The sequence below is a fragment of the Myiozetetes cayanensis genome, unplaced genomic scaffold, assembly GCF_022539395.1.
Source record: "Myiozetetes cayanensis isolate MyiCay16 unplaced genomic scaffold, myiCay2020 scf5-8, whole genome shotgun sequence".
Classification (NCBI taxonomy): domain Eukaryota; kingdom Metazoa; phylum Chordata; class Aves; order Passeriformes; family Tyrannidae; genus Myiozetetes; species Myiozetetes cayanensis.
In genome coordinates, this window is record NW_026087742.1 from 107,380,474 (window position 1) to 107,407,672 (window position 27,199).

At 39.1% G+C, this 27,199-nt stretch overlaps 1 protein-coding gene across 9 annotated transcripts in view; it reads right to left on the minus strand.

Moving 5' to 3' along the window:
* The window catches only part of DMD (dystrophin), a 1,047,400-nt gene extending 1,023,356 nt beyond the window's left edge, over window positions 1-24,044 (minus strand). For 6 of the 9 annotated variants that reach the window (XM_050333290.1, XM_050333292.1, XM_050333291.1 and 3 more), the window contains exon 1: window positions 23,503-24,043. In XM_050333290.1, the coding sequence (XP_050189247.1) occupies window positions 23,503-23,599 (97 nt within the window). In that variant the 5' untranslated portion in view covers window positions 23,600-24,043. Of the gene's footprint in view, window positions 1-23,502 lie in introns of all 9 variants that reach the window. The other 3 variants (XM_050333288.1, XM_050333286.1, XM_050333299.1) reach the window with 1 other exon arrangement.
* Between the last annotated feature and the right edge of the window lie 3,155 nt (window positions 24,045-27,199).

Here is a 27,199-nt window from a genome sequence, read left to right on the forward strand (position 1 = left end):
AACTGCTTAAACTTATCAGCATCACAGTTATCTTAAAATACTTTCTTTGACCATAGTCACAAGACACTGCACTAGCCAACTGAAATCCTGCTCAAGCCAAAAGTCCTCTTCTATACAAGCAACTGCAAACCTTCAGGGGAAATGGATACCCTACCCTGCTGCAAGTAGAGAACAATCTCATCTCACAACAACAGCAAAGATAAAGAGAAAATCAAGTTTTGATCATTTCAGTTCACATCAGTTCTGGTTCTCACTGACCAGACTCTACAGTTTTCCTAAATACAAACATTATATCTAATTATTTGCAGAAGATAAGCTACATGCACACATATATATCTCAAGAGTGTGTGTGAGCGTGGTATATACAGATAAACATATAAAAGAAAATCATGAGGATGACCTCAACTACTCAAATAATAACCTCTTGTGCTCCCCCATGCATAAATAGTAATGGTTCAAAATCTGTAACACATGTCAGTTTTTAGGTCACTGGACAACAGCCCACATAGAGCAGAAGGGACTGAAAATTAATGCTGCTGCTGGAGAGGAAAAAATACGAATAAAGCCAAGAAATTATAATGCTATAAAGACATGTAATACTGTTAAACAACATTTCTTACCATTTTATTTATTCATTTTTCAACTGAACATTTCAATTTTCTCAAATGCACAATATGCAAAAAGAAAATTAAATAGCTTGTCATTTGAAAAAAAAAAACTCAAGCCCTGTTTCTATGGTGTTTTTTTGAAGGCAGCATTCACTTACATGCTAAGTAAAACTAATGCTAGCTTGTATCACAATCATTATCACTCATTCCGTGTTGCAGGGGAGGGGCATTAATATTAATGAAAACCAGGAACTACCAGCCTTAGCTGGTAGAACGTAGCTGTTCAGTGCAATAGCTGTGAATTGCTGTTCTGGGGATGGATTTTTTTTCTTCTTGTCTCAAGCAGCTATTGAAAGATTATGCCTGGAAAACAACCAGCTGTTACTAGATTCAATGTTTGTTTTCATTCTGGTTATTTTTGGTTTGGTGGTTTGGGGTTTTTTTTGGGGGGTTGGTGCTTATCATGCCTAGAATAACTTTCAACCTCCAGTTAAATACTTCCCTCTCTGCTCATGAACTTCTAAGTAGTACTTTGAAAACAGAAACCCTAAACAATATGCCATTTAAATGCTTAACTTGTAATTACCTACTAAAACATTTTGTTTTCCCCACATAGGCACAGTGCTATGTGTGAACACACCCGTTTTCCCCAAAGCCATTCTCACTGCCACATCATCTGCTCTCCCTCTTTTCCTCTCATTTTCCTCCTCTTATGCATTACTGAGATTTTGAGAGACACAAAATAATACAGTGGATGATTTTACAGGAGTTTAGAAGGTAAGCAGAAACTTCTCTGGGAAAACCATTTGTCCTGACCCATCCTGTCCCAAGGAGTTTGCTGTCAGGCAGTGGCAATGCTCCTGCTGCTGCTCCCAGGGAAGAGAGGGATGAGCTCCTGGTGGCACCTCCTGCTCCTGACTGCTGTTTGGAAGGACCAAAACCAAAAGGGATCAGTCTCTCCCTCTGGTGTTAGCACACCTATGCCTTTTCTGTGCTGCTGTGGCAGTACTCCCTTTCCTCCCTCTGGAGTAGCGGGCAGTCTGAGCTCCACTGAAGGAGTATCCTCGTGGATCTCAGCCCCATTTTTACAGATGTGATGAGCTCCTGTAACACCTGGTCACCAGGCTGAGAGGAAGTCATGACCAGAGAAAACTGCAATACTCCCCCAAGACAAGAGGTTAACATGAGTTCTCCCTCACAGACACATCACAGCTCACACAGCCAGCTAAAACAAGGTACTGCAGCCCCCCATCTCTCCCCTCCAGACACTGCAATGGGTGCAGAAGCCAAACACACCAGGTAAATGTGGGGCGTCAGTGCTGCCACAGTCACCTGCATCCTAGACAGATAAAATGGTGGGAAAGGGCAGAAATCAGGAAGTTGCTGCTTGCAGGCCCAGTATTAAACTAAAAATCAACCTCTCATTGCTAGCACTTTTAGAGCAGTGTTCACGATCTCTGCGGGGTGCCATTTTCTTCTCTTCTTTGATGTGAGAGAGGTGGTGCATTAGAAACAGGAATGAAAGGGGCAGGTTTGGAATCATTAAGTAAACTCCCTGTCTCTTAAAAAGGAATTGTTCTTGAATTTATTCAGTCATTCATCTCATCTGGACAAGTTAAAGCAAAGTATCTAGGAAGAGAAAGAAGTCTCACTTCACTTTCAGATATACACCTAGTACTTCAGTAGCCCCCAGGTTTGACCGACTGCAGTAAGAGCTATAGTTTCATTAACCATCACAGCTTTTACAGGTTGTAATTGGCCTCACATCTAGTTCATTAAAGCCACAGCAGAATCATTGTTACAGTCCAGCCATGAGCAAGTTCATATAGAGCATTACCAGTTCAGCTTCCCACACATTAAGTTGGTGAATATTTTCTGAACAGAGGAGATGAAATGGTGCCAGCTAGACCCTCTCAAGTGTGTATCCAGAAAAATATTCTAAAGAGAGATGACCAGGAGCAAATAGACAGTCTCCAACCTCATTACTCCCTATGCAGCTCAACATATGTCAAGTGTTTGCACTAGGCAAACTGACATTTTAGCGTACTGTTGGTCTACCCTGGAAACCTGATATTTATAATGTAATAATTCTATATCTGGCCCCTGGAGCAGCTGCAGTTAAAGGAATATGAGTTATTAAAGAGAAAGTCTCCATTTGGTGGCATTTTGTAGGTGGAAGTCTTTAGAGACATTCCTATTACCTGAAATATTCACTAAATGGTTTTACTCTGCTGCGACTTTGCGGTAAGCTGAAATGGAATACTTTTCCTTCTGCCTTACAAGTGCTTGCAATTCACAGACTTTACCAAGGTGTTGGTTTCTGCGTGGATCTCAGCATTCCCAGAAGCAGATTGTTCAGAAGCACATTCTGCCTATGTCTGGAATAACAACCCTTGGCTGTGGCCACCTCTCTAACACTGCCACCTTCTTCTTCTCTGCTTTTTTAGCTTTTCTTCACCCACCCTCACCTCTCTATCTTCTATCTTTGGGTCATTTTTTCTCTTTAAGTAAGTCACTTTCATTAGGAGAAATATCCAGTTCTCTTCTCTAACAAGAACTAATTTTCAGGAATAACCTCTAAAGGTCTTTGCAGTCAGTGGACCATCTTTGTATTAATCCACTTTTTCCTTAGTGTTGTCAGGCAGAGCTCAAAGAAATTCACTTTCTTGAGGCACACTGGCATGGTCTTCCCAAGGCAAACACAAACCCCTGCCACCTGCTTTCCAGGCGCATGCAAACTTGCTTGGCCAACATCCTCAGCCAGATACAACTTGTATGGCCCCAGTTAGTAGCTGAGCTAAAAAAAAAAAAAAAGTTGTTAAAGCCAAGCTACTAAGCCTAGTAAGGTCTATTTATCATAGTGTTAGCATGCCCAGGTTTTAGTGCCTCTGGAGCTTGGTCAGAGTAAACAAGTCCTCACTCGGAGTACTGACAAAAGGAGCTTGTATCTGCCTGCAAAAGACAACACAGGAAGAGGCTGATGTTAATGGTAATAACCATGCTGAAGCTCAACAGGGCCCTCAAAAGCCTGTGGGGAACTGAGAGGCTTGATGGCATATTAATAATTTTTTCTAAGTTCCTCCCAAATAATATTTGTCTTCAGCAGTGTCCTCAGCAGCAAAGGCTTATGTCCAGAAAAATTTCCAACCTTTTGCAAAGGCTGCTGCACAACAACACCCCTATTCTTTCTCCAAAAATAAAACAATTCAAAAAACCCCACTTGATTAGTCTTGCTAAAAGCGGATAACCTGTCAGCTTCAATGTCGCACAATACCTGCACTAATAGGATTTAAATCGCTTCTAGGAATTTGATGAGCTGTTTCTGTGTTAATGTGGCCCAACTCTGCACTGAGTTTCACAGCTGAAACCTTGCTGAGGTGACACTCTCATTACCAAGAACATAATTTAGACAAGTATTTTTAAAACAGAAGGACTTCCCGCACACATAATGTAAGAGATGCACAAAGGGCTCTGTTAACACTTTCAAACATCTTGAATACTTAATTATTGAGCACATTTTGACCATTGTATCAAATACAAAAGGCATGAAAATTATTTGGATAATTGAGAGCATGAATAAAAAATGATTGTTAAATTGGATGCCACACAGCTTACAGCTGAAAATAAAGCCTCTGTTGTGTAGGTTTTACAAACTCCATGACACTAACTTCCTCAGCACAAGGATTTCTTCTAAAAAAACAAACTATGCACTTAAAGCTCAGGGTACCCATCAAGTTTTCATATACTCAGGAGTTTTACTGAATCAAGATTCAACATGAACTCTGAGCAGCAGCAAGTAAATTTGGTCTTCAGAAATCTGTTCAAGGCAGCACCCAGCATCAAAACACATTCTAGGAGAAGAGAAACAAACAACAGTGCAATCTACAGCAAACAGTATCAGTCCCTAAGCTCTCAAAAATCAGTGAAATGATTTGCCAGTCTTTTTCTTAAATTAAGTGCCCAACCATTAGAATAAGGACTAGCCAACAAAGCTGTACATTATAGCAACAGTAAGGGAGGCTTTTAATTGTTGATAAAATATCTGTTAATTACTAATAAAACTCTGTTAATACATTTACCTACTTGAAACATGTATGCTAACATGCTAAAATAAGCTTAAAGATTCATGACTCAAATCTACGTTCAAAACAGACCACTTACACACCTCCCATCTTTCACTTACCATTGTGATGTGGGAGAAGCAATGAACTGGAAAAAAAATGCAGAGCATGCAGTGGCCATCAGCAGTGAATGAACATATACAGAGCTTCAGATCATCTTCTAGAGCTGAAGGAAACTATTTCAAAAAGCCATTCATCTACAGTGAGTTGTAGCAGTAAGAAATTTAATAAGCAATGTGCAATGCATAGAACGATGAAAAATCCCAATATAAGAAACTTGTCAGATTTGTCTGTGTGTACATGAATAGAGTTCAAAAGCATAATAACTTGGTTATACCTCTAAATGTGGAGGAAGCCTTAGGTTGACATGCAGACAGCTGGAAGAGGCCAGGAACACAATTGGGATGTTAATCTAAGACCCACACCTCAAACGTAATCTTCTGAAAAAAACATTTGTTTGTCCTTTCAGGAATTGTAATCCTCATTAAGGAACAGAATGATTTGAATTTTCTGTCATCATAAACCCTTCTGTTCTCTCCTCAAAAGAAAATACAGCCACTGAAAGGAGTTGTTTCTAATCACTTCAATCAGTTACAGGTCACAGTTTCTTAATGAAAAATTATTTTCAAGTACCAGTTATAAAAGCATGTCTCAAATACGAGGTCTTTAATTTTATTATAATTAGAAGTGTTGGTATGCCACCACAGCACTGAGTTCAAGAGCAGCAGAGTAGTGCATTTATGCACAGCTGAAGAGGAAGTGTAAGGCACTACTCATTGTGTAGCTGATACACAGTGAATGCAAGAGGAGGAGAAGCAATACACTGTAAATGGATGGAAACCAGGGATATACATGTTTATAAAGTGAAGACACTTGGGAAACGTACCCATGGAGAGATCACAGAAAAATGTTGGCCAAGAACCTGCAGAAATCACAGTCCTCAACCAACACATCAATTGACAAAGTCAATGAACGAATGAAGCCAAGCAAAGTTAAGCTAAAAATTAAGAATGAGAAGGTTTGTAGCGACAGTGTGCCAGCTGACTGAGCTGAAAGACTGAGGGAAGCTTTCAGCTGCGAAAGACGTATTTGTTTAGAAAGGGTGATTAACCAGTGCAACCACACTGCCAAGAGCAGTAATGCACACTGTGTGTGTTGCTGTCTCCCTGGGTGTCTTTCCAAGAGCTACACTTTAGCCAAACAGAAGTTACTGGGACCAACAAAGTGGCACCTATGTAAAATGTAATGATCTGGTTTTTACAGGAGGTCAGGGGGAATGATAATGGTTCTCCTTGGTCTTAAATTCTCTGCCTTACACAGAAAGAGGCTGACAGAGCTCAGGAAAAGAACACAGTGTTGCTGTGAGCCCCCTTCCTGCACTTACAATTCGAATCTGTGTGCCTCAGCTCAAAAGAAAAATGAAGAGTGTACTACAGAACACAATTTCAGCACCATAGGTTCTCTGCAAATGTGGTGACTGATGACTCAGAGTGAAGGGTCCAGAACTTAATGAAATCACTGAAGGTGTCCCTTGAAGGGAATCTGTTGAAAGGTTTTTTTTTTTAGTTAAGAAAATGAATAAACATCACTGTGAAACTTCTCTCCATGTATAGAGGAAATCACTGGAAACTAACAGAGAGCAGATATTTGCCAATAATACTTTGGTGAAACAGAGAACCCAGACCAGCAAATATTTAGTAACTGTTCTGTCTTCTCCACCATCATATCATCTTACTTCAACCACAATTTAGGGAGAAGATAACAGTATTTTTCTTCACAAATTATATACTTCCAGCCTGTATTTTTGGTAGTCAACCACTGCTCAGAAAAATCTGAACTTCCTCCTCAGAAGAACTGTATGTACTCTTTTTCTAAAACAGAACATGCTACATAGTACCCAGTGCAACTCAATTATTTAGACAGGCAGATGTGGAACACATGGCCTTTGTGAAAGATCTAATTCACACTTATGACAAAAACCTTCTTCTACAGCTCAAGCAAGTCTCTCTTTTTCAGCATCTTTCAAAGATTTTTACCTATTTTCACCATTAAAATATAACCTTTTCCCATCAAATATTTTAAGAGAATAACTACCCATGCTACAAAGACAACACAAGGTTCTCAGGACATTTAGACTCAACAAATATTACAGAGGCCTGTTGTGAGCTATGTATAGCTAGAAAAATCAAATTTAATCTGCCACTCTGTCAGGCTGCATTCCAAAGCCATTTTATCACTGCAACGAATACCAAGATATTTATCTTTCCTGGCTAGGTTTATCTTATGTTCCATAATTATCATGACTGCCATAAACACATTCAGTTCTGTTCCCGTGTTTGTGACTGCTGCCAATTTGAGGAGAAACTGAGCTTAAAGGGAGTCACTTTTATTTACTTTCAACTTAAAGGCAACAGCAGATTATTAAGAAGTATATTGCATCAGAGATTGTGTTTATTACCAGACGTGTGATGATAGCTTTCCAGTTAATTTTTCACCCTCAAACTAATTTGAAATCATTACAAGGCTACCACATTTACCGAATTCTAGAGAGGAAATGGCTAGAAAGTACTATGAATACGGTTGGTTGGCAATATCTGTCTCTTTGTGAATCTGTGGTGCACACACACACACATAAAGTTTTGATAAATTTTCCAGAACACTTTCTTGGGATTCCACACACACATCCCATTTCCTTTGATCATATGACAAATTCTTAAAATGCAGCATGTTTCAGGAGTCTGCAGGCCTGGCAACTTCACCATCCTCCTGTGCAACACAGCCATAAACAGTTTCCAGTTCCAGATTTGGCTCATTTGGAGCTGGCATGGCTCTCGTCACTGCACACTGTAGTTGTGCCCTAAAGCAGTGGAAAACATGGTCAGCCAGGGATCTTTCCTGCTAGACATACTGCCATTCCTACTGCAGATTATTAGCACCATTCCTACTAACATCTGCTCTCCTGCTGTTTTGAGTAGGAGAAGACAAATAGCACCTTTGTCTCTGCTTTCAATGACAACAACCATGCAAAATTCAAGGCTCAGAAAGACTGGGAAGAGAGAGAAAACAGGGAAAGAACATGACCATGCCTGGGGACCCTGAAGGCTTCTGTGTACTTGCGAAAAGATGTGTGGAGCTTTAACAAAAGATTGAAAGGTTTTACTTAGAGGGTTGAGCATATCCTTTAATTCAGAGGATGCAAAAGTTCGAGCAAAAGCCAAACTGCAAAAAACATTAGGTTTCGATTGCCTTTAGCTTCTAGGAACTTGGCATCTCTCACTTTAGAAGAATGAAGGTGAAGAGAACAGGCTTTATCTAAACTTAGCAGAAATGAGCTACATTAATATAACCCAAGCACAGGCAAAAACTAAGCAAATTAGTAAGGCTCTAGCCAGTTTGTATTCACAGTGTCAGCAAAGGCAGAGAAGCAACAGAGTTTCCAGATCTTTCCCCTCTCGTTCTACAACTCAGTATTCTAGAAGGACATGAGAAGGTACAAAACCAGATAGAAATTCTGTTTCTCTCACTTTCTTCTCCAATCACAGGCTCACTAAACTTCTTTGTGCTGTTTCCATTTCTAGAACAGGGATAATAATGTTCCTACCACTCTCCATATTGTTCATTTCAAAATTCACCCATGATTGCAAATCACCTAAAGTCCTTCACAGATGAGATTCTGACATGATATGAATTACTATTATCTCATTAGAGAGGGAATACATGTGCATGTAATAGATTTGAACTTATCAATGTTTCTTTTTTTCAGTTTCCCCGTACTTCCAAAATCTCCATAAAAGTCTATATGTCTCTGGAATTGTTTAAGGCCATGTTGTGTTGGGCTTTGAGCAACCTGATCTAGTGGAAGGTGTCTCTGTCCATGGTAGTACAGTTGGAAATAGATGATCTTCAAGGTCCCTTCCAACCCAAAGCATTCTATGATTCTATAAAAGAGAAATTTCTACTCTTCTAGCAATTTTAGACAAGCTTGATAGAACTTCACGTGAGGAGAATAAATTGAAGGCTGTAAATCCATGTTCCTAGGAGGAGATTGAGGTAGACTAACTCACAGATTTCTGGGGCTACATCACTGGGAAAGCAAAATGTACTTAAAGAGCATCACAGGTGAAATGGATAAAGTCGCTTTTTGCTTCTGCTGCAGAAGTGACAATATGCCAAAGTGAAGCAAAAACCCAGAGTCCCAAGCTTCACTAGCATAAGTAACAGCAGATTAAGCTGGGAGAATACGTCACAATGACCCACAAGTTCCCCAGCTGTACTAAAAATATCTATACAGAAGTAGACAAGGTATCCCTCAAATGTAGGGGAAAAAACCCACTAGGTCTTAGGGAATCTAAATCTAAGGAAACCTTCTTTCTCTTTTTAAACTTGAGAATTCTTTTAACTTGAGAATTCATAATCAAATGACTACTACTATATGTGACAACATGCAAGAAAGCTCAAAATACTGGAGGGCCAAAGAATATGCTCAGCTAGAGCTGTCTGTCTTTGCTGGAGAGGGTCCTCTTGGAGGGGTAATTCTAGCCAGGTTTCCAGCAACTTTGGTGAGGGCTGATGAGCAGGAGAAGGTGGTTCAGTATATAGTAGAAATTACACAAACCTGAAATAAATCCAAGATCTAAGGAATGACTCATTTTCAACGATTATATTAATAATGAAGTGGGTGGGCTGTAGAGACTGGCCAATTTTACACAGTGTTACACACTACCACAACTATTGAGTAAGGCTGGGAGGTGACCGAGACCACATCCACTGGTTATTTTTCAGTTTAAGCATATCTGACAGAAGAGTCAATGTGATACACACAGTTCAAAGTGGCAGCAACATACCTGTCCTGTTTGTTTTGCATGGTTTGAATCTGATCTTGCACAACTCCAGGCAGGATGACAGTGGCATGCAGAACAGGTTGATGTGATGCATGAAATAGGTATGTCACTTTAGTTTTTATCTGAGAGCTTCAACTGCCAAACTATTTCTTTTATATCTCTGGAGAATGATATGCATTAAATTTAACATAATTATTAACTACTGGCACCTTCAATCTTGAATATTACCTACAAGCATCATAAAATACAATGGATAAAACAAATAAACAAAGGAGTTAAAGTGCATGGAAAATGTAGCAAATTGTAAATATTAAAAAATTTTTTTAAAAAAGAGGTGAAAAGAAAATAACAAGAAAGACAAGAATAGAAGAAATATATTACTTTAAAAAACGTTATGCATTGATTAATAAAATTAAAACATAAGATAATTGTAAAAAAAAAATTTAGTAATTTTATAAAGACCATGGGACCGTTCAACAACTATGTTAGACAAGCCCTAGAAAGAAAGCATTGCTAAGGTTAAGAATGGTTCTCTTTTCTCTAGGAACTGCTTTTCAGTTTCCCTGGATATATTCTTTTTCTTGTATTTCTGGAGAATTGATAAAGGAAGAAACATACTTGCCCTGTCATACTCATTATAATGTTAGTTCACAGGAAAAAAGCCAAGTAGTCATCCATAAATCTTCGAGTCAGAGGATGTAGGAAGAGAACTTAATAGTTCTAACACTAAGTTAGGTTACAGCTAAGCAAGGTTACAACTTGGAATGAAATTTGGGATGGGGGCTCTTCCCCTGTAAACCCCAATCTCTTTTATGCTCCCAAACAGACCTGAGCAGAGAGCACAGATCTCCAGGCAAGGCTGCCTCATATAGTGTTCTGTATGTAATGCTCTGTGCTGCTTTCAGCAATCACATGCATGTATTTCTGTGTGGTGCTGCATCTCCCTGTCTAGGAATGGCTTCCTGTCAATGTTCTTTCTCAGTTCAACTCTGCACATATAATCATGCAGTGTTTCCCAACACTACAAAATCTGAATTCTGAGAACTGTTCCCCTGGAGGACATGTAATGCTCAGTGTTCAGAAACATAGAATAAAACACTTGAGTAGGTAAAAAGGAAACAATTAGTTCTCTTAATTATTTTATTCAAGGTTTTTCTCTCTCTTCTTATCCACTCTCTGGAGGGGGAAAAGCTCAATTACTCTCATGCTGTTTACTTTCCAGGGTTAACAACATTTACTTTAATATTAAACTTCAGACTTGATCTTAAATGACTGTAAATAGGATTACAAAGGAGCAAACCTTTGAGGGCTCAAATCTTCCTTCATTTTTTTTCTCTGAGCTGAACGCATGCACCATGGAGCACCATTCTGTGAATCACTTGAAATGCATGGAGAAAAACAGACATATTCTAAAAATACACAAGAAAGTGTTCTTTGATGTGTTATTTAGACTCAAGTAACTTTTCTCTCCCTCTGTACTCTTAAGGGACCCGTTGTTTTTCAACCACTGATTACAAAAAGAAATAAAACCTTCTTATTTTTAGGCGTGTCTACCCCACCCTTACTTCTCCTGCCAGGAAAAAAATATCTCACTGCTTCAGACCTGTTCTGGCTTAATCAAGAAGGTCTTTAAAGCCCTACTCTACTCTTGAAATAGTAGTAGTATCAATATTAGCAGTCAAAGTGTTCAATACCACAACCTGGTAGGCCATGAAGTATCAAAAAACTGAAGGAACAAGCCAAAGTTTCAGAACTACAATAATGGGAGAACGTAAGTAATGAAATTAATCCTGCTTCATGTATAGATGAGCTTTCTCTTACTGAATTTTTAAGTTTGCAATAATTCACTACATGTCTCTCACATTGTTCTTGAACAATGAAGCTCATTATATACTACAAGGATTTGGACTATTCCAGACTACTTGCAAGCACTATTAGCAAGACAAATTACTTACAGGTGCAAAGCAACATGCCAGAATGTAGAAAGAAACATCACAGATCTAATCTAAAAATGCATCTGCAATGAAGATGAACATTTTATTCCAGTAATGGGTTGGGGTAATTTCATTTTTTTGGTTACAAGGAGAGAAAGTACTGCCAGGCTTCCACACATATGCTTTGACTGACTTCCAGAAGTAATAGATTAAGACACGAACCTTGTCCCTTCTAACCAGTTTGCTACATCCTTCCCAACTCCATTTTACTGAAGATAGGAGGGATATCCAAGAAAAGCCTGATTTCCATGGGTGTTTCCACTCAACCCTAACATTCACCTTGATGTCTAACCCTGTTCTTTAACTTATACATAAAGAAGCCAGAAATTATACTGCCCTTACAAATTTTGACAAGAAATGGACCAAAACCCCTAGTGACCTGCCCTACTATCCAAAGAACAACAAATAAATAAAAATAAATAACAAAAACTGCCTTGCTCCCAGTAAAAGATTTGTGGTTCCTTACATTTCCCAAGTCCTTTACATTTCCATTGAGTTAGACTTCCTTTTGAAGGTCTACAACTGCAATGATTAAAATAAGGTTTTTCCTATTTTTCAGTGAAATCTTGGAAGAGGAACTCCAGCAGTTTTCCACACAGAAAGGAGACTGGTGCTGTTAGATTGTCAGTGTCTGAAGCTCAGATGGTCAATAGTGGGAAACAAAGCTTTTTAATTCTAAGTCACAGGGTTGGAATCAATAATGAATGAGATGGTGCCAAGGCAATGCCCCCTGTACATTTTTCATTTTCTTTTCAAGTTTAAATAAATTTGCCTTGAGATGTCAGCTGGGTGCTCCAAAGTGGTTCCTGAACATAACATACCTCTGAGCAGACTCCATCCCACCTCCACTCACTCTTCAAGCTTACAACTTTCCTTTTACAGACAACACTTTTACTGAACAACTGCATTGGTTCAAATGTGTATCATGTTAGCAATGGAAGAAGAGGAATCCAGCCTCCAGAACACAACCTGTTACTGCAGACAGCTTCCAGCATCCTGGAAATGACAGCTCGCTCTTCCCCCATCTGATAGCAGCCCAACGTAACATTTCTTGACACTTTCTCAACTTGAAGACCTATTTTTCCTTCACTGATTATCTCAGAATGATTAAACAACTCAAATGCTGTAATAACTTCTCTTTTTCCCCCCAAACTCCACTAGGAACAGCAGATAACATCTGTACAAACAGTGTGTTGTGAAATGCCACAGACACCTATTTGAGTAGAACTTTTTTTTAAGGAAAAAAGCCCTGGGTTTTCTGTGATTATTTTTATGGCATATCTTTTTAATAAAACTTTCCCTCTGTTTTTTTTTTGTGTGTATGTTTTGTTTTTTTTTTTAATCCTTTTGAATGGATAGCCTGTCACAGCACCATATCTCTTTCTTTTTTAAGTATTTAAAAGCAAGGAAACATCCTTGGAATTGGTTAAACTCAAGTTTTGATCGTATGTTACAAGGATAGCCAAGGAAAAATTCTGATACATGCAATCCCTTGCAATCCCTCTCTATAAACAAAAACATTGCAAAGCAAGGCACTCTCAGTGTTGCCCAAATATAATTCCTCATGCTCCTAATCTTACTTCACGTGCGCACAGCTGACAGTAACTTAAAACTACTAATAATGTCCTTTGCATGATGTATTTTAATCTGCCTTTTTAGAGCAAGTTCAGGATAAGTACCTCGACAATGACTCATTGCTTTAAACAGAGAGAGATTTAATTTTACTAACTTTCTTGTTTTACCAAATTTCAGCTGTGGTCCACACCCATCTATTCTAATATCCGTTATCCCTAAAAATGACCAAACTTCAGTCACTATGTCCTGTCAATTTGGAAAGATCAGGTGGAATAATCCGGTCTGATCTCACTGTGGTAGGTCGACCTTGGCAAGCAGCCAGACACCCACTCAGTCCTGACAGAACAGGGGGAGAAAACAGGATGCAAATTCTTGTGTAAAGATAGAGAGATGACTTACCAGTTACTGTCATGGGCAAAACAGAGTGAACTTGGGGAAAATTAATTTAAATTATTGCAAATTAATGTGGATTTGGACAGTAAAAAAACAAAGACAAAATGATTGAAATTGCCTGCCCCTCATGGCCCTTCTTTCCCCAGGCTCTACTTCACTCCCATCTCCTTCCCCATCACTCTCACTATGTGGGACAGAGGGTGATGGGCAATGGGGACTGTGCTCAGTCCATAACAACTCCTCTCTGCTGCTCCATCCTCTTCACACTTTTCCCCTGATCCAACTTGGGTCCACCCATAGGTTTCAGCCCTTCAGGAACTATACACTCCTGTGTGGGTTCTTCACTGGCTGCAACTTCCTTTAGGGCACATCCAGCTGCTCTGATATGGTTTCCTACATAGACTGCCTTTTGGATATCTACTCCAGCATGGTCTGCTCCAAGGGCTGAAGAGGAATCTCTGCTCCGGCACCTGGACCACCTCCTCCTCCTTCTCTGACCTTGGTGTTTCACAGTGTTCTCCCCTCAGTTGCTGTAGGGCAGTGTTTTCACCTTTCATAAACAGGTTTTTCCTGAAGCACCATCATCTGAGCTGTGGGGCTTGTCTGTGCCCTGCAGGGGAACCACTGGAGCTGGCTGGAACCAGATGCATCAGGCAGAGGACAGCCCCTGGCCTTTTCTCACTGGAGGCCACCCCTACAGCCCTTCTCCTGGAGTCCATCAACCTCACCACCTATATCAAATACAGCCCTTTAGGAAAGAGGAATCACCACCCCCAAAACCTCTCTCCATTGTTCTTGCTCTGCCTCACCATCCTGATGTGGGTGAGGTTAATGCTTCCCAGTGCCATACTTCTGCTGGTGCCACACAGAATTTCTCTTCCCATCTTGTCAATGCAGCTCTGTCCAGCACTATTAATATGGATTTATTTTTCCTTTAAACTAACTTGAGAGAACTGGGACCTAATAAAATCCCAGAGAAAAAACCCAAAACTGACAATTTCAGCACTGATATACCTCCCCTCAATAGTTTAATTGTGTTTTCTCATATTTCTACAACTCCTGAGGCAAGATGCTAACCCAGAAAACTACGCTGCAACACAAACCACATACCTTGGGTTTTCTCTCCTGAATTATAATAATGCTTACAACTGTTTTGAAATGCTTGTTCACTGAGGTAAAAACTATTATCTCTAACTATTATTGACCTGGCAGATACCAATAAGTTGCATGAAGCAGCAGCAGAGTAAGTTAGTCCTCTGAACTGACACCTCTGCGTTTCCCACATCTAATTGACTAGCTCATATTTTCTATCTTTTAATGGAGATGCATCTTCTCACTCTCTTTCAGTTTCAGTGTTTCTATTGAAATACAGGCTGTAGAGGACTCCCAATAACATACCTATCTCTGACTCACACACAAAGTGAAACAACTCATATGGTAGCTCTGTGTTTCCATGGTGTCTCAGAATCATCAATGGGTGGTTTGTCTCTGTGCAATACAATTATCATTCAGTGCAAAATCCTCAAGTTGTGTCTCAGTAAAAAGAAGGCCACAAAATGCAATTCCATTTCTGCTTGAGGTATGTAACAGCTTCACAGCTGGTCAAGGCTTACAGCCATCATTCTGTGTCTGGTTTTCAGGATACAAAGCAGACCTTTCACATTAATTACATATTGTTCCATAGAGCAGAGAAGTCACCTTTCTCTACACTTTATCACTTGCCACATACACTGATATCACAAAATAAATAATAAAGCATTCACATTAAATAATAATAAATTAATAAGTGTTCTGCTCCCTAGGCTTAGGCAAATTTATAGAACTGTGTGATACGTGTAGCCCGACTGAGCTGCTTGGGCTGCTATTTATTTGATGGGTCAGCCAGGTCACACAGAATCTCATACTAAATACCAGTTTCACTAAGGACTCATTAAGGAAAAATTCATTTGCGTGTTGCCAGAGGAATAATCCTAATTGGTACTCTTCAGCAGCATACCATTTCCCTCCAGTTACAGGACCTTTATTATCTGCACTAACAACTGGCTAATGCTGGTGATTCAAAGTCACATTTAGGCTCACATAGTTTAACAAACAATGCCTGTAAGAAAAGTGTAGGATTAGATATTATGACAGACAATGAGGTATTACTACTTAAAGCATTTTTAACTTGCAAAAAGTACTTAATAGAAAACTAGGTTCTGTAAATTAAGCAAATCATATTTGACCTTGCACATTCTAAGGGCATATGATGGTGCTGGTTTTACTTTGCATATAGATCCAAGGTATGTCAAGAATTTTGTATTTCTGCCTTCTCATTACATCCTTAAATTAGTAGCCCGAGAGTCTCCTCGTAACCCTAAACTGTATTAGTAGTTGTTTGATCTTGGTTCAGGTTGCATCATAACTAATTGCTTACCTAAACCTCATTATTTCTGAATTTTAAAAAATAACACAACCTGGGAATAAATACAATTAATTACTGGGATTTACCAAAATCTGTAACATACTTTATCTTCTTGGCTTCTGCAGAAGTATCTGAAGAAACACATGCATATGAATATTCAATCACAGAATCAACTGGACTTGCAATTCATTTCTCTGTTTTGGAAAAGTTATACTAAGTACCAAATTCATTCGTAAGATAAAAATCCCTTGTGCCTTTCAGTAGTCTAAAACAAGGCCACATGGAGTTTTGGGTTATGGGATGGGTGCTAGTAAGACATCCTGGGAGTTGTAATTCTTAAAATGCTCTATCACACATGTGCAGTGGAATGATTGTTTAGGATTGGCTAAGAAGGTCACATGTTGTGACGTGTTAACATTTGAAACCACTATTTAAGCTTTTGTCTCTTTCAATAAAGCATCTCTTTTGCTACACACCACACTGGTGTCTCTCCGGTCCCTAGGACCCTTTATTTATTATATTAATAATGTTGCAACAAGGCCACTAAGAAATAAGAATTAAGGGTCTGCAATAATGACTGAAGACAACAGGTTGCATATGATGAAGGATGCACTGATGAAGAACATCAGTGTTTGCAGTCCTTACCAACACTGAAAGAAAAGCAGCAAAGTGAAAAGTCTGTTTTTTGACAAAAACCTTCAAATCATTGAAATTCCAGCTTGCCCTTTGAAAAAGTTGTCTTTGTACCCAGGGATATTTGTTAAATACCATTTAGGACCATTAACATCTATTTTACAGGTGAATTCCCATTATTAATGGTATTTTCTACTAGGAGGAAATAAAGACGTGATAAATATGAGCATACTGTGGGAATACATAAATGATTTTTGCTATATATATTAAAAAAAAGGAAAAAATTATGAACTTTTTGCAAGTATTTATGCTTTATTTGTTGCAAAAGCAAATGTGACCTGCATACTGGCTATAAAAAGATAGCAGTCTGCTCATAAAAAAAAGTCTACAGAAAACAGCATGTGGTGGTTTAATTTAGTGTGGCTTTTAAATTTCAGGGAAACAGATCAATATAAGTGATCAGAAGTGAATGCTAAAACAAGTTGATCCCATGAAAGAAATTCTGCATACTCTTTATTCCTAAGCATCAGAAGGACACAAAAAGAGGTGAAGGTGAAACTAGATATAGGTTAAGAAAACACATATAACTTAATTTTTGTTCAAATTTTGCTTTAACTTTTTCTGATCTTTCTTTTTGCCCAGTTGTGGCAAGTCATGGGCAGGAAGGAAGAGAGGGGAAGGAAAAAAAAAAAAAAGGAAAAAGAAAAAAGAGGAGTCTTTTTAAACATTGGTCAAACCCAAAAGTATGTCTTTGACCATTTCAGTATCTTGAGTTTCTGTATCATCAAGCAAGTCAAAGTCCTGGTTGTACTGTGTGCAGTATCTTCAGGGAAATGTAAATGAAAGAGACACCTTGTAAAGAACGGTGTTGTAATGTAAAACACTAAGCTGGGTAACTTGAGGATACTAATGAAAAAAACTGTGTGACTAATCTTGATTTACTTCTCTGTTTTTCCTTTTTTTAAGACTCAGATACATTCTAAAGATAACAAAATCTAAAGAAACTGAAGTGCAGATGGAGGTTCCTGATTTCTGTAAACAGGTGCATCTTGCATCCTTATTCTGATGCACAGATGCGCAGACCATAAATAAGAACTTTAAAAAAAAAAGATGCAGGCAAAACTATTATTACTTCCGTTCTTCCATTTCTAGTAGAGTCGTGATTTCCCTTCTTTCACCTCTCCATTTCAGCTCCCCCTCTTTCATGGTTCTGTCACTTGGTCTATCATGCCCAGGACATTTTTGCAAGGACTTCACAAGTACTGCACTCATAACCTCAGTGCTGCAGTGAATTTCTTGGACATTTTGGAACTAGTGGCACAGAGCAGAGAAAATGCGAGACCAGTCATACTTTGCAGTTTAAGGAATCATAGAATAGCTTGAGTTAGAAAGGATCTTTTAAGGTCATCTATTCTAACCTCCCTGCAACATCTTCAACTAGATCAGGTTGTTTTAGAGTCCCGTCCAACTGAACCTTTAATACTTCCAGGGATGGGACATCCACCACCTTTCTAGAAAAGCTGTTCCCGTGTTTTACCACCCTCATTGTAAAAAACATCTTTCTTATATTTAATCTAAACATTCCCTCCTTTAGTTTAAAATCATTCCCTCTTGTCCTATCACTTACATAGCCTTGTAAGATATCTCTCCAGATTTCTTCTAAGTCCCCTTTAGGTACTGGAAGGCTTCTATATGGCCTCCCCAGTGTCTTCGCCTCTCCTGGTTGAACAATCCAAACTATCTCAGCCTGTCCTTGGATGAAGAGGTGCTTCAACCCTTGGATCATCTTCATGGACCTCCTCTGGACCTGCTCCAACAGGTCTTTTTTGTGTTGGGGGCCCCAGACCTACACCCTGTACTCCAAGTGGGGTGTCGCAAGGGCAAAATGGAGGGGGAGAATTATCTCCCTCAACCTGCTGGGCACGCTGTTTTTGTTGTGGCCCAAGATACAACTGGGTTTCTGGGCTGTGTGTGAACATTGCAGGTTATGTCCAGCCTCTCACCTACCAGCACCCTGAAGTCCTTCTCGGCAGGATTGCTCTCGATTTGCTCATCCCCCAGCCTGGATTGATAGTGGGGGATGCGCTGACCCAGGTGCAGGACCTTGCATTTGGCTTTGCTGGACCACACCATGTTCCCATGGGTCCACTTCTCGAGCTTGCCCACATCCCTCTGGAAGGCATCCTGTCCTTCAGTCGTATCAACTGCACCGCTCGGCTTGGCGTTATCACCAAGGAGATGGGCTGTGAGATTCAGTGGAGCAGGAAGCTGAAGGCTTTCTTGTTATTTCCAATTCAAACACAGTAATATTCTGGTCTGATTCTTCCAGAGTGAGAAGGTGAAGTAAGAAAATATCAACCTTCAGAAAATTCTCATTCATTTCTCTGGATGTCTTTCTGAACAAAGGACAGCAAGGAGTAGTGTCTGGGTAGTTCAGATAGATCATCTTTCCCCTGTCTTTTACTCCTTTGAGCATTATACTGAAATTTAACACCATACTTAGCAACAACCAGCATCTCCTGGAAATCTCAACATTCCCTAATAGAAGTTAAAATATATGATTTAAGAGACAAGTGGTTTAATATTCTGTGAAAAAAACCCAACAGACCCTATCTGTGGTGAAGAGAACGGATATCCCTCAGCATTTATTATCAAATATAATGCTCCCAAATTTTCAGTAATTTTAATGTGGTTAGACAGTAAGAACAAATTAATAACCCACAGAGTTTGAATTCTGGCTTTTGAAGGACAAAAATATTTCCTTCTTTGCTAACAGACTCAATTTATTAACATGTTTTGCATATATGTAATGTGTCTTTGCAGAATTTTCTGGCAGTACATAACCAAATGCTCAGTAATATCCCTTGGATAACTTGACTTCCACATGTGCCTTTCCATATGCTTTTTTTCTCAAGGTGATTACCACTCATTCATCAAATGACCATCTCATGAAGCACCTGAAGCCCCTCCATTCCCCACCTTATGTGCTGTTTTCTCTCCTCCTGCCCTCTTCCTCATTCTAGTGGACAGATTTTAGTGATAGAGAGAAGGAGGAGTACATCTTTTTCTTCTGGCTGAGCTCCTCATGACCCTTACCCAAGACTGTCAGACACTTCCCCGCACTGTGGGTATTTCTCAACTAGAATTTTGACCTTGTTCAGGAGGAACCACAAATTGAGTGAAGCAGCAGGTGACCAGCATCAGAAAGGCAAGAGCTGCCACACTAAACACATCTTCCTGTCAGAAGGAACATTCAGGACATGTCAGGATGAGCTCATTCAAAGCAAGAGTCCCGAGATGCTGGTGGACAAAACTGTACAGAAGCAGATATGGAAGTACTGACATCATAACACGTTTTAAAAGCCTTGTTTCTGGTTGAAACTATCCATTAAAATAAAAAAAAATTAAAAATTATTCATAGTCTAGCCTTAATAAAATATTGAATTATTTGTAAAAGTAATAAACTTTGTTTCCACTGTAGGTGATCACCTCTCATGCTTGTACTGTTGAGCTTATAATCGAAAAGGTCTTTTAAGGTTGGCAATGCAGCACAGCTTTCCCTCAGACTCTTCCAACAAGCAATAGGTCCATACAAAATTTGGTTATGTGCAGAACAGGACCATTCTAAAGCACGTCAGTACTAAAATTTTAAGTTTCTAACCTTCAAAAATGTCAATCTCTAGGGTTCTAGATTTTGTTACTCCTGGAACATCAGGCTGCTGTGATTTCCCTCGTGTGCTAATTTTTATCACTGACTTAAGTATCTCCCTATCCTAATTCCCTTTTACTGCTATAAGAACAAGACACTGATTGAACTTGCAGGTGCTTCACTCAACAGAGGTTGATGGGAATTGTTCTGCCAGTCTGCACCAAGCCCATATCCTTAATCTCTGTGTTTGCCTATCCCTTACCTTGTACTCATCTCACATTTCTTATTTATTTCCCATTTTTTTCCTCTTCAGTTCCTGTACCTAACTACCAGCATATATTCTGACTTCTGTCTTTGCTTTTCTGAATTAATATATGCACCATATCTGAGGCACATATCAGTAAATCTGTGAGGAAGTGAGTGTATTTTTCATGTGTTGTCACACTGCCTAGGACTACAGATTTCTTATCCTTGACTAGGATTAATAACTGGGATCATGTGAAGGAGCACATACAATCAGATCCCACCTCAGTCAGTAAATATCTTTTCACATTTTTCTTAATTATCTCTGTCCAACATGTGAGTGACAACGTTCTGTGCCCTTGCACACCTTTCAGATCACCCTCCAAAGAAGAGGTTTGAAAACATCGGTCCCATATCTAAATGGAAAGTGAAAGATGTCAGCTCTATAAATTACCTTAGGAAGACAGACTGGAAAGAGGAATTAAATGTAAGGACAAGAGAAAATCTATGTGCATCAGACTTAACATATATATATATATATATATACACACAAATGGATATCTGCATGTATCTACAGTGGAAACATCTGCTGGCTCTTATTACTGCTTCTGTCTTTTTTCTTTCTTTTCTATTTCCATTCTTTTTCTTCCCAGATCTCTTTATTGAATGTAGATGTTTTTTCCTTATTATTATTTTTCATATTTGACTACAAGCTTTTAAGATAATAAAAAGAAAAGGAAATGAAGAAATGGTTTCCTCTAATCTCACCAGATCTAGACTCTCTAGAGTTTCAACTCATTTCTTAACATTTTAAATTGTTATTTTTATTAATGATCTTTATAGACAGGGGCTGGCTCATTAGACAGGCCTGTATTACTCTGGCTCTATTTATAATCAACAGCTAGCTCCACCTAGTGTCGTCTTACTTCATCAGCGAAAGAAAAAGCTAAAACCAAATACTAGAGATAAACCAGAAACAAACTATAAAATCACTTGTCAGCTGGATGATGGCCACAGACAGCATGCAGTTACAATTTCTGGCGTCACAGGGAAAAGGCCATTTTAAGTAACTACTGTATGATGACTGCCAGCATGCACTCTTGAGACAAGAGACTAGCAGCTTCAGGAGCATAAATATAATATATGCAATATAAAACAGTTTTACTGCTGCCCTGAAAAGGAGAATGGCACTTAAGCTGTTTATAGGGGTTATTCTCTCTATGGTTTCATTATGATCAACAACGACAAATTATTGTTAAATTTAACTGAACTTCTATGAAATAGAATAACATTTTATTTTATTGTCATCAAAACTACAGAACTATTTTTGGCTATACATACCCCACAGTGATCCTCTCCATTTGTAAGTACATCTCCCCTTCCGGCAGTTACAAAATAATTTAAAATACCTCTCAGAGATGATCAAAGCAGGGAAATGTTCAAACTAGCAAACAGTATATCAGTTTTACTGATCTTTACCTTCAAACTTTCTAAAGGCTGGTTCACTGCTGCGTATCTAGAAACATCTATCTTTCTAAAACTGTAACAGCTTCACTCAGCAACATTTAGTGTTTAATAGCCTGATTCCCTTTTGACAAGACAACATAGAGTACAGCCAACAAAGTAATTTAAGATAAATTCAGAAAAGTGAATATCCAGTGTGATAAGAGATTTCTTCATCATCGTCTAGGAAAAAATGATAGACCTAAAGAAGAAGAAAGTTTACATAAAAGAAACCATTTTGTAAAGCCAAATAATCCAAATAATTTAACATAATCATAACCTGTGAGCTATCAAGCAGTGTTTGAGAGGTTGTTGAACCTTCAAATAGGAAGGAAAGAGAATTTGGAAAGCAACACTTTTACTTCTTACATCAAGGGTGATCCACTCTGATAGAGCTGATGTGTGTTTTAAACCTGTTCAAATCACCTGTTCAGAGCTGCTTAGCAGTTTCACCCTAGTGGTGATAAAATATATTTCAATATGTACAGTATACACTTAATGACTGTTCACGGTGACAGAGAGAGGGTATATATGTTGTGGGGGGAGAGGTGCACAGGAGGAAGGAATATATATTAAGACCATACCTACACCAAAGCAAACACCTCTACATTTTCTCAAACTCTCTTAAAATAGTCAGTTGAAAGTTATGCTTGTGACCCATCTAGTTCAAAGTATTCACAGCTAAATTTAACTGTTATATGAAAACATCACAGAACAACACATAACATGAATTTAATAAAATGCACACAAAAATGCTCTCTGATATTTCAAAATTAAGAGAATACTCCAGTTCTCAACAGTTTAGCAGTTACTGTCATTTCTCATTAACAGCTTTCAAAATCCTGTCTGAAACAAGCTGATACAGAGAAATTAAGAACAGTAATCAAGCGAGAAATGATAGACCAGCTGGGTAGGCATCAAGTTGGCAAAACGTGAATACAGTTCAATAGCTGAAGCAGATGCTGGAGTTGTTGAGAAACCCTGCAGGAGATATTGATGTATTTTCTTTATATAATACTGAACAACCGGATAAATGTCAAGAGCTAAAAACTGATGGGGAATAAAACCTGTCATAAAAAACTAACTGTAAAGCAGGGACCTGTAATGTTATCTTTTCATTATACCAAAACATTCAGTACATGCACCTTCATTTCCTTGGGATTCCTCAATATACCAATAGGTCAGAGCATGCTAGTGAATCCGAGAGAGCTTTTCCTAGTCTTGTTTCACATTTGTTTGCTTCTATCTACCTGAGGCTTCACAGACTTAGAAAATACTTTATTCTTCAGTCTCATCCTAACACGACACTCTCTTTCAAGCAAGCAATTCCCCAAGCTTGGAGGCGAGCAGCAAAGAAAGAGTAACACAAGCACAAATGAAACTGAAAAATCCATTTTGCACGAGAAATGTTGTTTTCAGAGTTTCGAGACCTCAGCAACAAATCCTCTGCCATCGGCGACAGCTCATTCTAGCATATGCTTTGTCATGGTCAGTTTCTAATTACATTCATAATGATGCAATAGCTTTGATAATCCTACCTTCCATGCCAGCTGCTTTTCTTGTCACTCCATCATGCCAATAAGTTGGCTGCCGTAACAAATCAAGATAGTGCAAAACAGCATCTTCCCCCTGCATCTGTCATCTTCCTGAAAGCATTCTATTACTGCCGACTGCTGGGAACCAGAAAGTCTATTTGAATTCCAGCAGCTCCCCTTTCGCATGATTCAAGTTAGGTTAGGTGGGCATGCCTAACATGATTCTCTCCATCATTTATTATGCAGCTGCTACACCGTCGGTGTGGTAACCACTCTGACTTTATCTGATACGTCAGTCTTGCAAACCTCTACCTCCGTGCAAGCCCACGAGCCACAGAAGCATCTTGCATTTAATGAGCATTCTCCCTGCCTAAAGAGAGTGCATCTGCAAATCTGTTTCAAATCCTGCTGCTTGCATTGTCCTCTAAGGCTGATGTGAATGTTTGAAGATTTATTTTTTTTTTATTCTTGCGTTTCGTCTCTTCAGAAAGCACAGCTCTTCGTGCACGCTTGAATTATTCACGCTCCAGCTAAACGTTTGCTGATTTGTGTCCAACCAAACAGCACCTTCCCGTTGAAACTCTCGGCTCGAAAGCTACTTCTGAATAACAGTGCTGTGCGTTCAGACTCTCAACTCTGTTTCATTTTGAACATGGTTTTTATAGCTACACCTCAACAAATATATTTAGTTCTTTTCATGCAGTGAATGGCTGTCTAATGAGGGAACTGTACATTTTTAAGCAATTTGTCTAAGCCTGTTTGTGGGTGACACTTGCTTTTTGTGCTTTATACATTTTAACTGTAAGTGGATAGCTCCGTTAGAGCATCTTGATATTCTTAAAGTGGTAAGAACACCCCCATAAGCTGCTTTTTGCCAGCCTGTGGAGGACACTCTCAAATAACAGAGTTTGCCTAACTGCTTCTGAGTATCGTGAATTAAAGGGATAGGGTTGTTTTGTTGTCTTTCTATTTATATTTTCTGTTGAGTGGGGGAAAAGCAGGCTTGCGTCAGTGATTTCAAAAGAGTATTAATAGAAATTGACATGTACACATCAATCATCTTCCAAGTTAAATTAGCTGTGTCTCCTCCTACCACTTCTGCCTGCAGTTCAGAGTCAAGGCATTTCATCTCTAATACGTCTGCTTGCTCATAAGCTGAATAAACATCCCCAACCCCACACGGCAAAGTTTGAATACCTGAGAGAGAAAAAAGGGACAATTTAACAGAGGCAGCTGCTCGGCTAAAACTGGACAGTTAAGTGGTGAGAGAGAACAAGGACTGTCCCTGGAGTAATACCTCCTTCCTCAGCCTTTGCACAATGGCAAAGGAGGACAGAAGAAGGGGGAAAGGGCAGAGTCCCCCCGGAAAATCTTTCCTTTGTGGCAGCTGCCAGCTCAGCATCACTCATAAGTTCTCATACTACAGGCTCAAAAGGTTCACAGGGTTTTACTTAAGCTTCACTTCTTTACTCAGATAATGAACTTCTCTGTGGTTTGCAATCTCCCCCACCCCAATGGTCCCTTCCTGCCCCATAATTTCCTAATTTCAGTTATTTTTCTGAAGCTCTTGGCTATGAACAAGAAGCTTGAAAACATGAGCTCATGGGACCTCCAAGTCACAAAAAGTAAAGGGGGAAGGGTTGCAAGGAGTGGGTGGGCAGAGTGAAACAAAAATAAAAAAAAAAAAAAAAAAAAAAAAAAAAAAAAAAAACCAACAAACAAACAAACAAACAAATAAACCAAAGTAGGAAAAAAGGTAAGAGAGTTTCCTACTTTGGAAAAAAAATAGAAATAAAGAATTAGGACATCTGGTAGCTTTCTCTAGGCCTCCCATGGGGGTTTATCAGTGGGTGGACTGAGGGGAACATCCCTGTTTGCCCTCTGCCAAGCCCCAACCTGGGGGATACAGACAGGGTCCCTGGGCAGAGGGACAGGCTGGTGCCAGGGTTGCTGAGTATGAGAGAGCTTCCAACCCTGCTGAGAGAGATCTGACTCCCTGCTCTCACTCACATTGAAATGGCACAGCTGACACCTGAATGAGCTAACGTGGCATTGCGCGGTTTATATTTGATACTGTATTTAATCCTAGCATGCTGCCAGAAAATGCCTTTTTAGAGATTTCATGTAAATAAAGTAGAATTACTACATCTGTTCCTCTGTCTGTAGCAGCACATATCAACAAGCCAATTCTGCATTCAAGGCAACAGAGACAGTCCTACCATATAGTGGCAAAGTGCACAACTATAAAGTGCCTATCTGAAAATACTGTCTGCTCCTTTTTGTTCACAGTTCAAGTCATTTCTGAAGTGAAACAAACCAGGCAATAAATGAGGACTGACTTTGAAGTCGCCATCGATTCCAAGTACATAAAAGGATATGCTTAATATTTCACACTTCTATCTGCATTATGATTTTAAAACCACAGGCACAGCGACAAGGAATTTACACGGTATTTCACAAAAGATGAGTTTTAGCTCATAGCTCATACAGTCTGTAGTTGCAGGGAAGACCTAGAGTACCCAAAAACTCAACGTAGGCTTAATTTCTAATTCTGTGAATTCTGAGCTGTGCCAGATTATAAATGGAAATATCCAGAAAAATGTCTCACATGCTAGGGAGAAAAATAATAATGAAAAGAGATGGGGGCATCTGGTATGGCAGGATCCTATCTCACTCAAAATACCTCAGACAGAAGTAAATAAGGGAAGAAACAATCAAACAGGGAGGAAAATAGAGAGGGAATTATGAAAGATATTTCCAGAGAAATGGTCATACAAGGAAGACCCACCATGGTTTAACTTTTTTTTTTACAGCCGTGCAGCACAGCATTCAGTGAGTGCAATGTAGTTTAGCCACACATTCCCATTCAGATCAGGTCTATAGGAAGTAGCCATTTTTGTATTAGAAAAAAAAGTTATATTTTTTAATTACTTTTTTGGAGAAGAAAGATACTGTAATATATCAGGTTTTGCATCTTCTGTGTACACTAGCTGTATAGAAAAACAGCCCAGAGATGAATGGATAATTTGGGAGGAGAAACCAGTATCAGTCATTCTGTCCACATACTAATAGGCCAGATTAATAGCTGGCTTTGGTCTCCAGTTTTTTCTGCATTTTTCTGGGAAAACAACAGCCATGGTTTCTGCATATTATAAGTGCATTCAGCATCTGCATAGATATAATTATAGTAACCCACCCATATGGAATGAATTGATTTAGAGAGAAAGCTCTATGGGTAGTGCTCCCAGAATCCACAGTAACACAAATACATATTTTTTGTCTTATACAGAGCTGTCCTCAGTCTCAAAAAAGCAGAAATAAATGACAAGTGGAAAAACACTCATCAAGTGGTATTCTGATTTTTACAGTACTAAACTCAGCAGGAAAAGAAACTCCAGCCTATTTGTGTGACAACTCCCTTCTTATTCCATCTACATCTTATGGCAAAGACGTGTATTCAGTTTAATTGCTTCACTGCTACTAGAGTGACTAATTGGTGCATTCAGAGTGCTTGAGTTTGATTGTGGTGGTGTGTTCACATTACAGTGATAACTAAGACACCATGTAGAACCTCTTCTTGCTGCCATTTCTTTTTCCTTTTTGTTTTCCTCTTTGGAAGTACCAGTGACTCTGACTAAGCAAGGGTAAATAATGGATGACTGAAAAATAGGGAGCAGCAGATTGGCCTTGACCTTCAGCT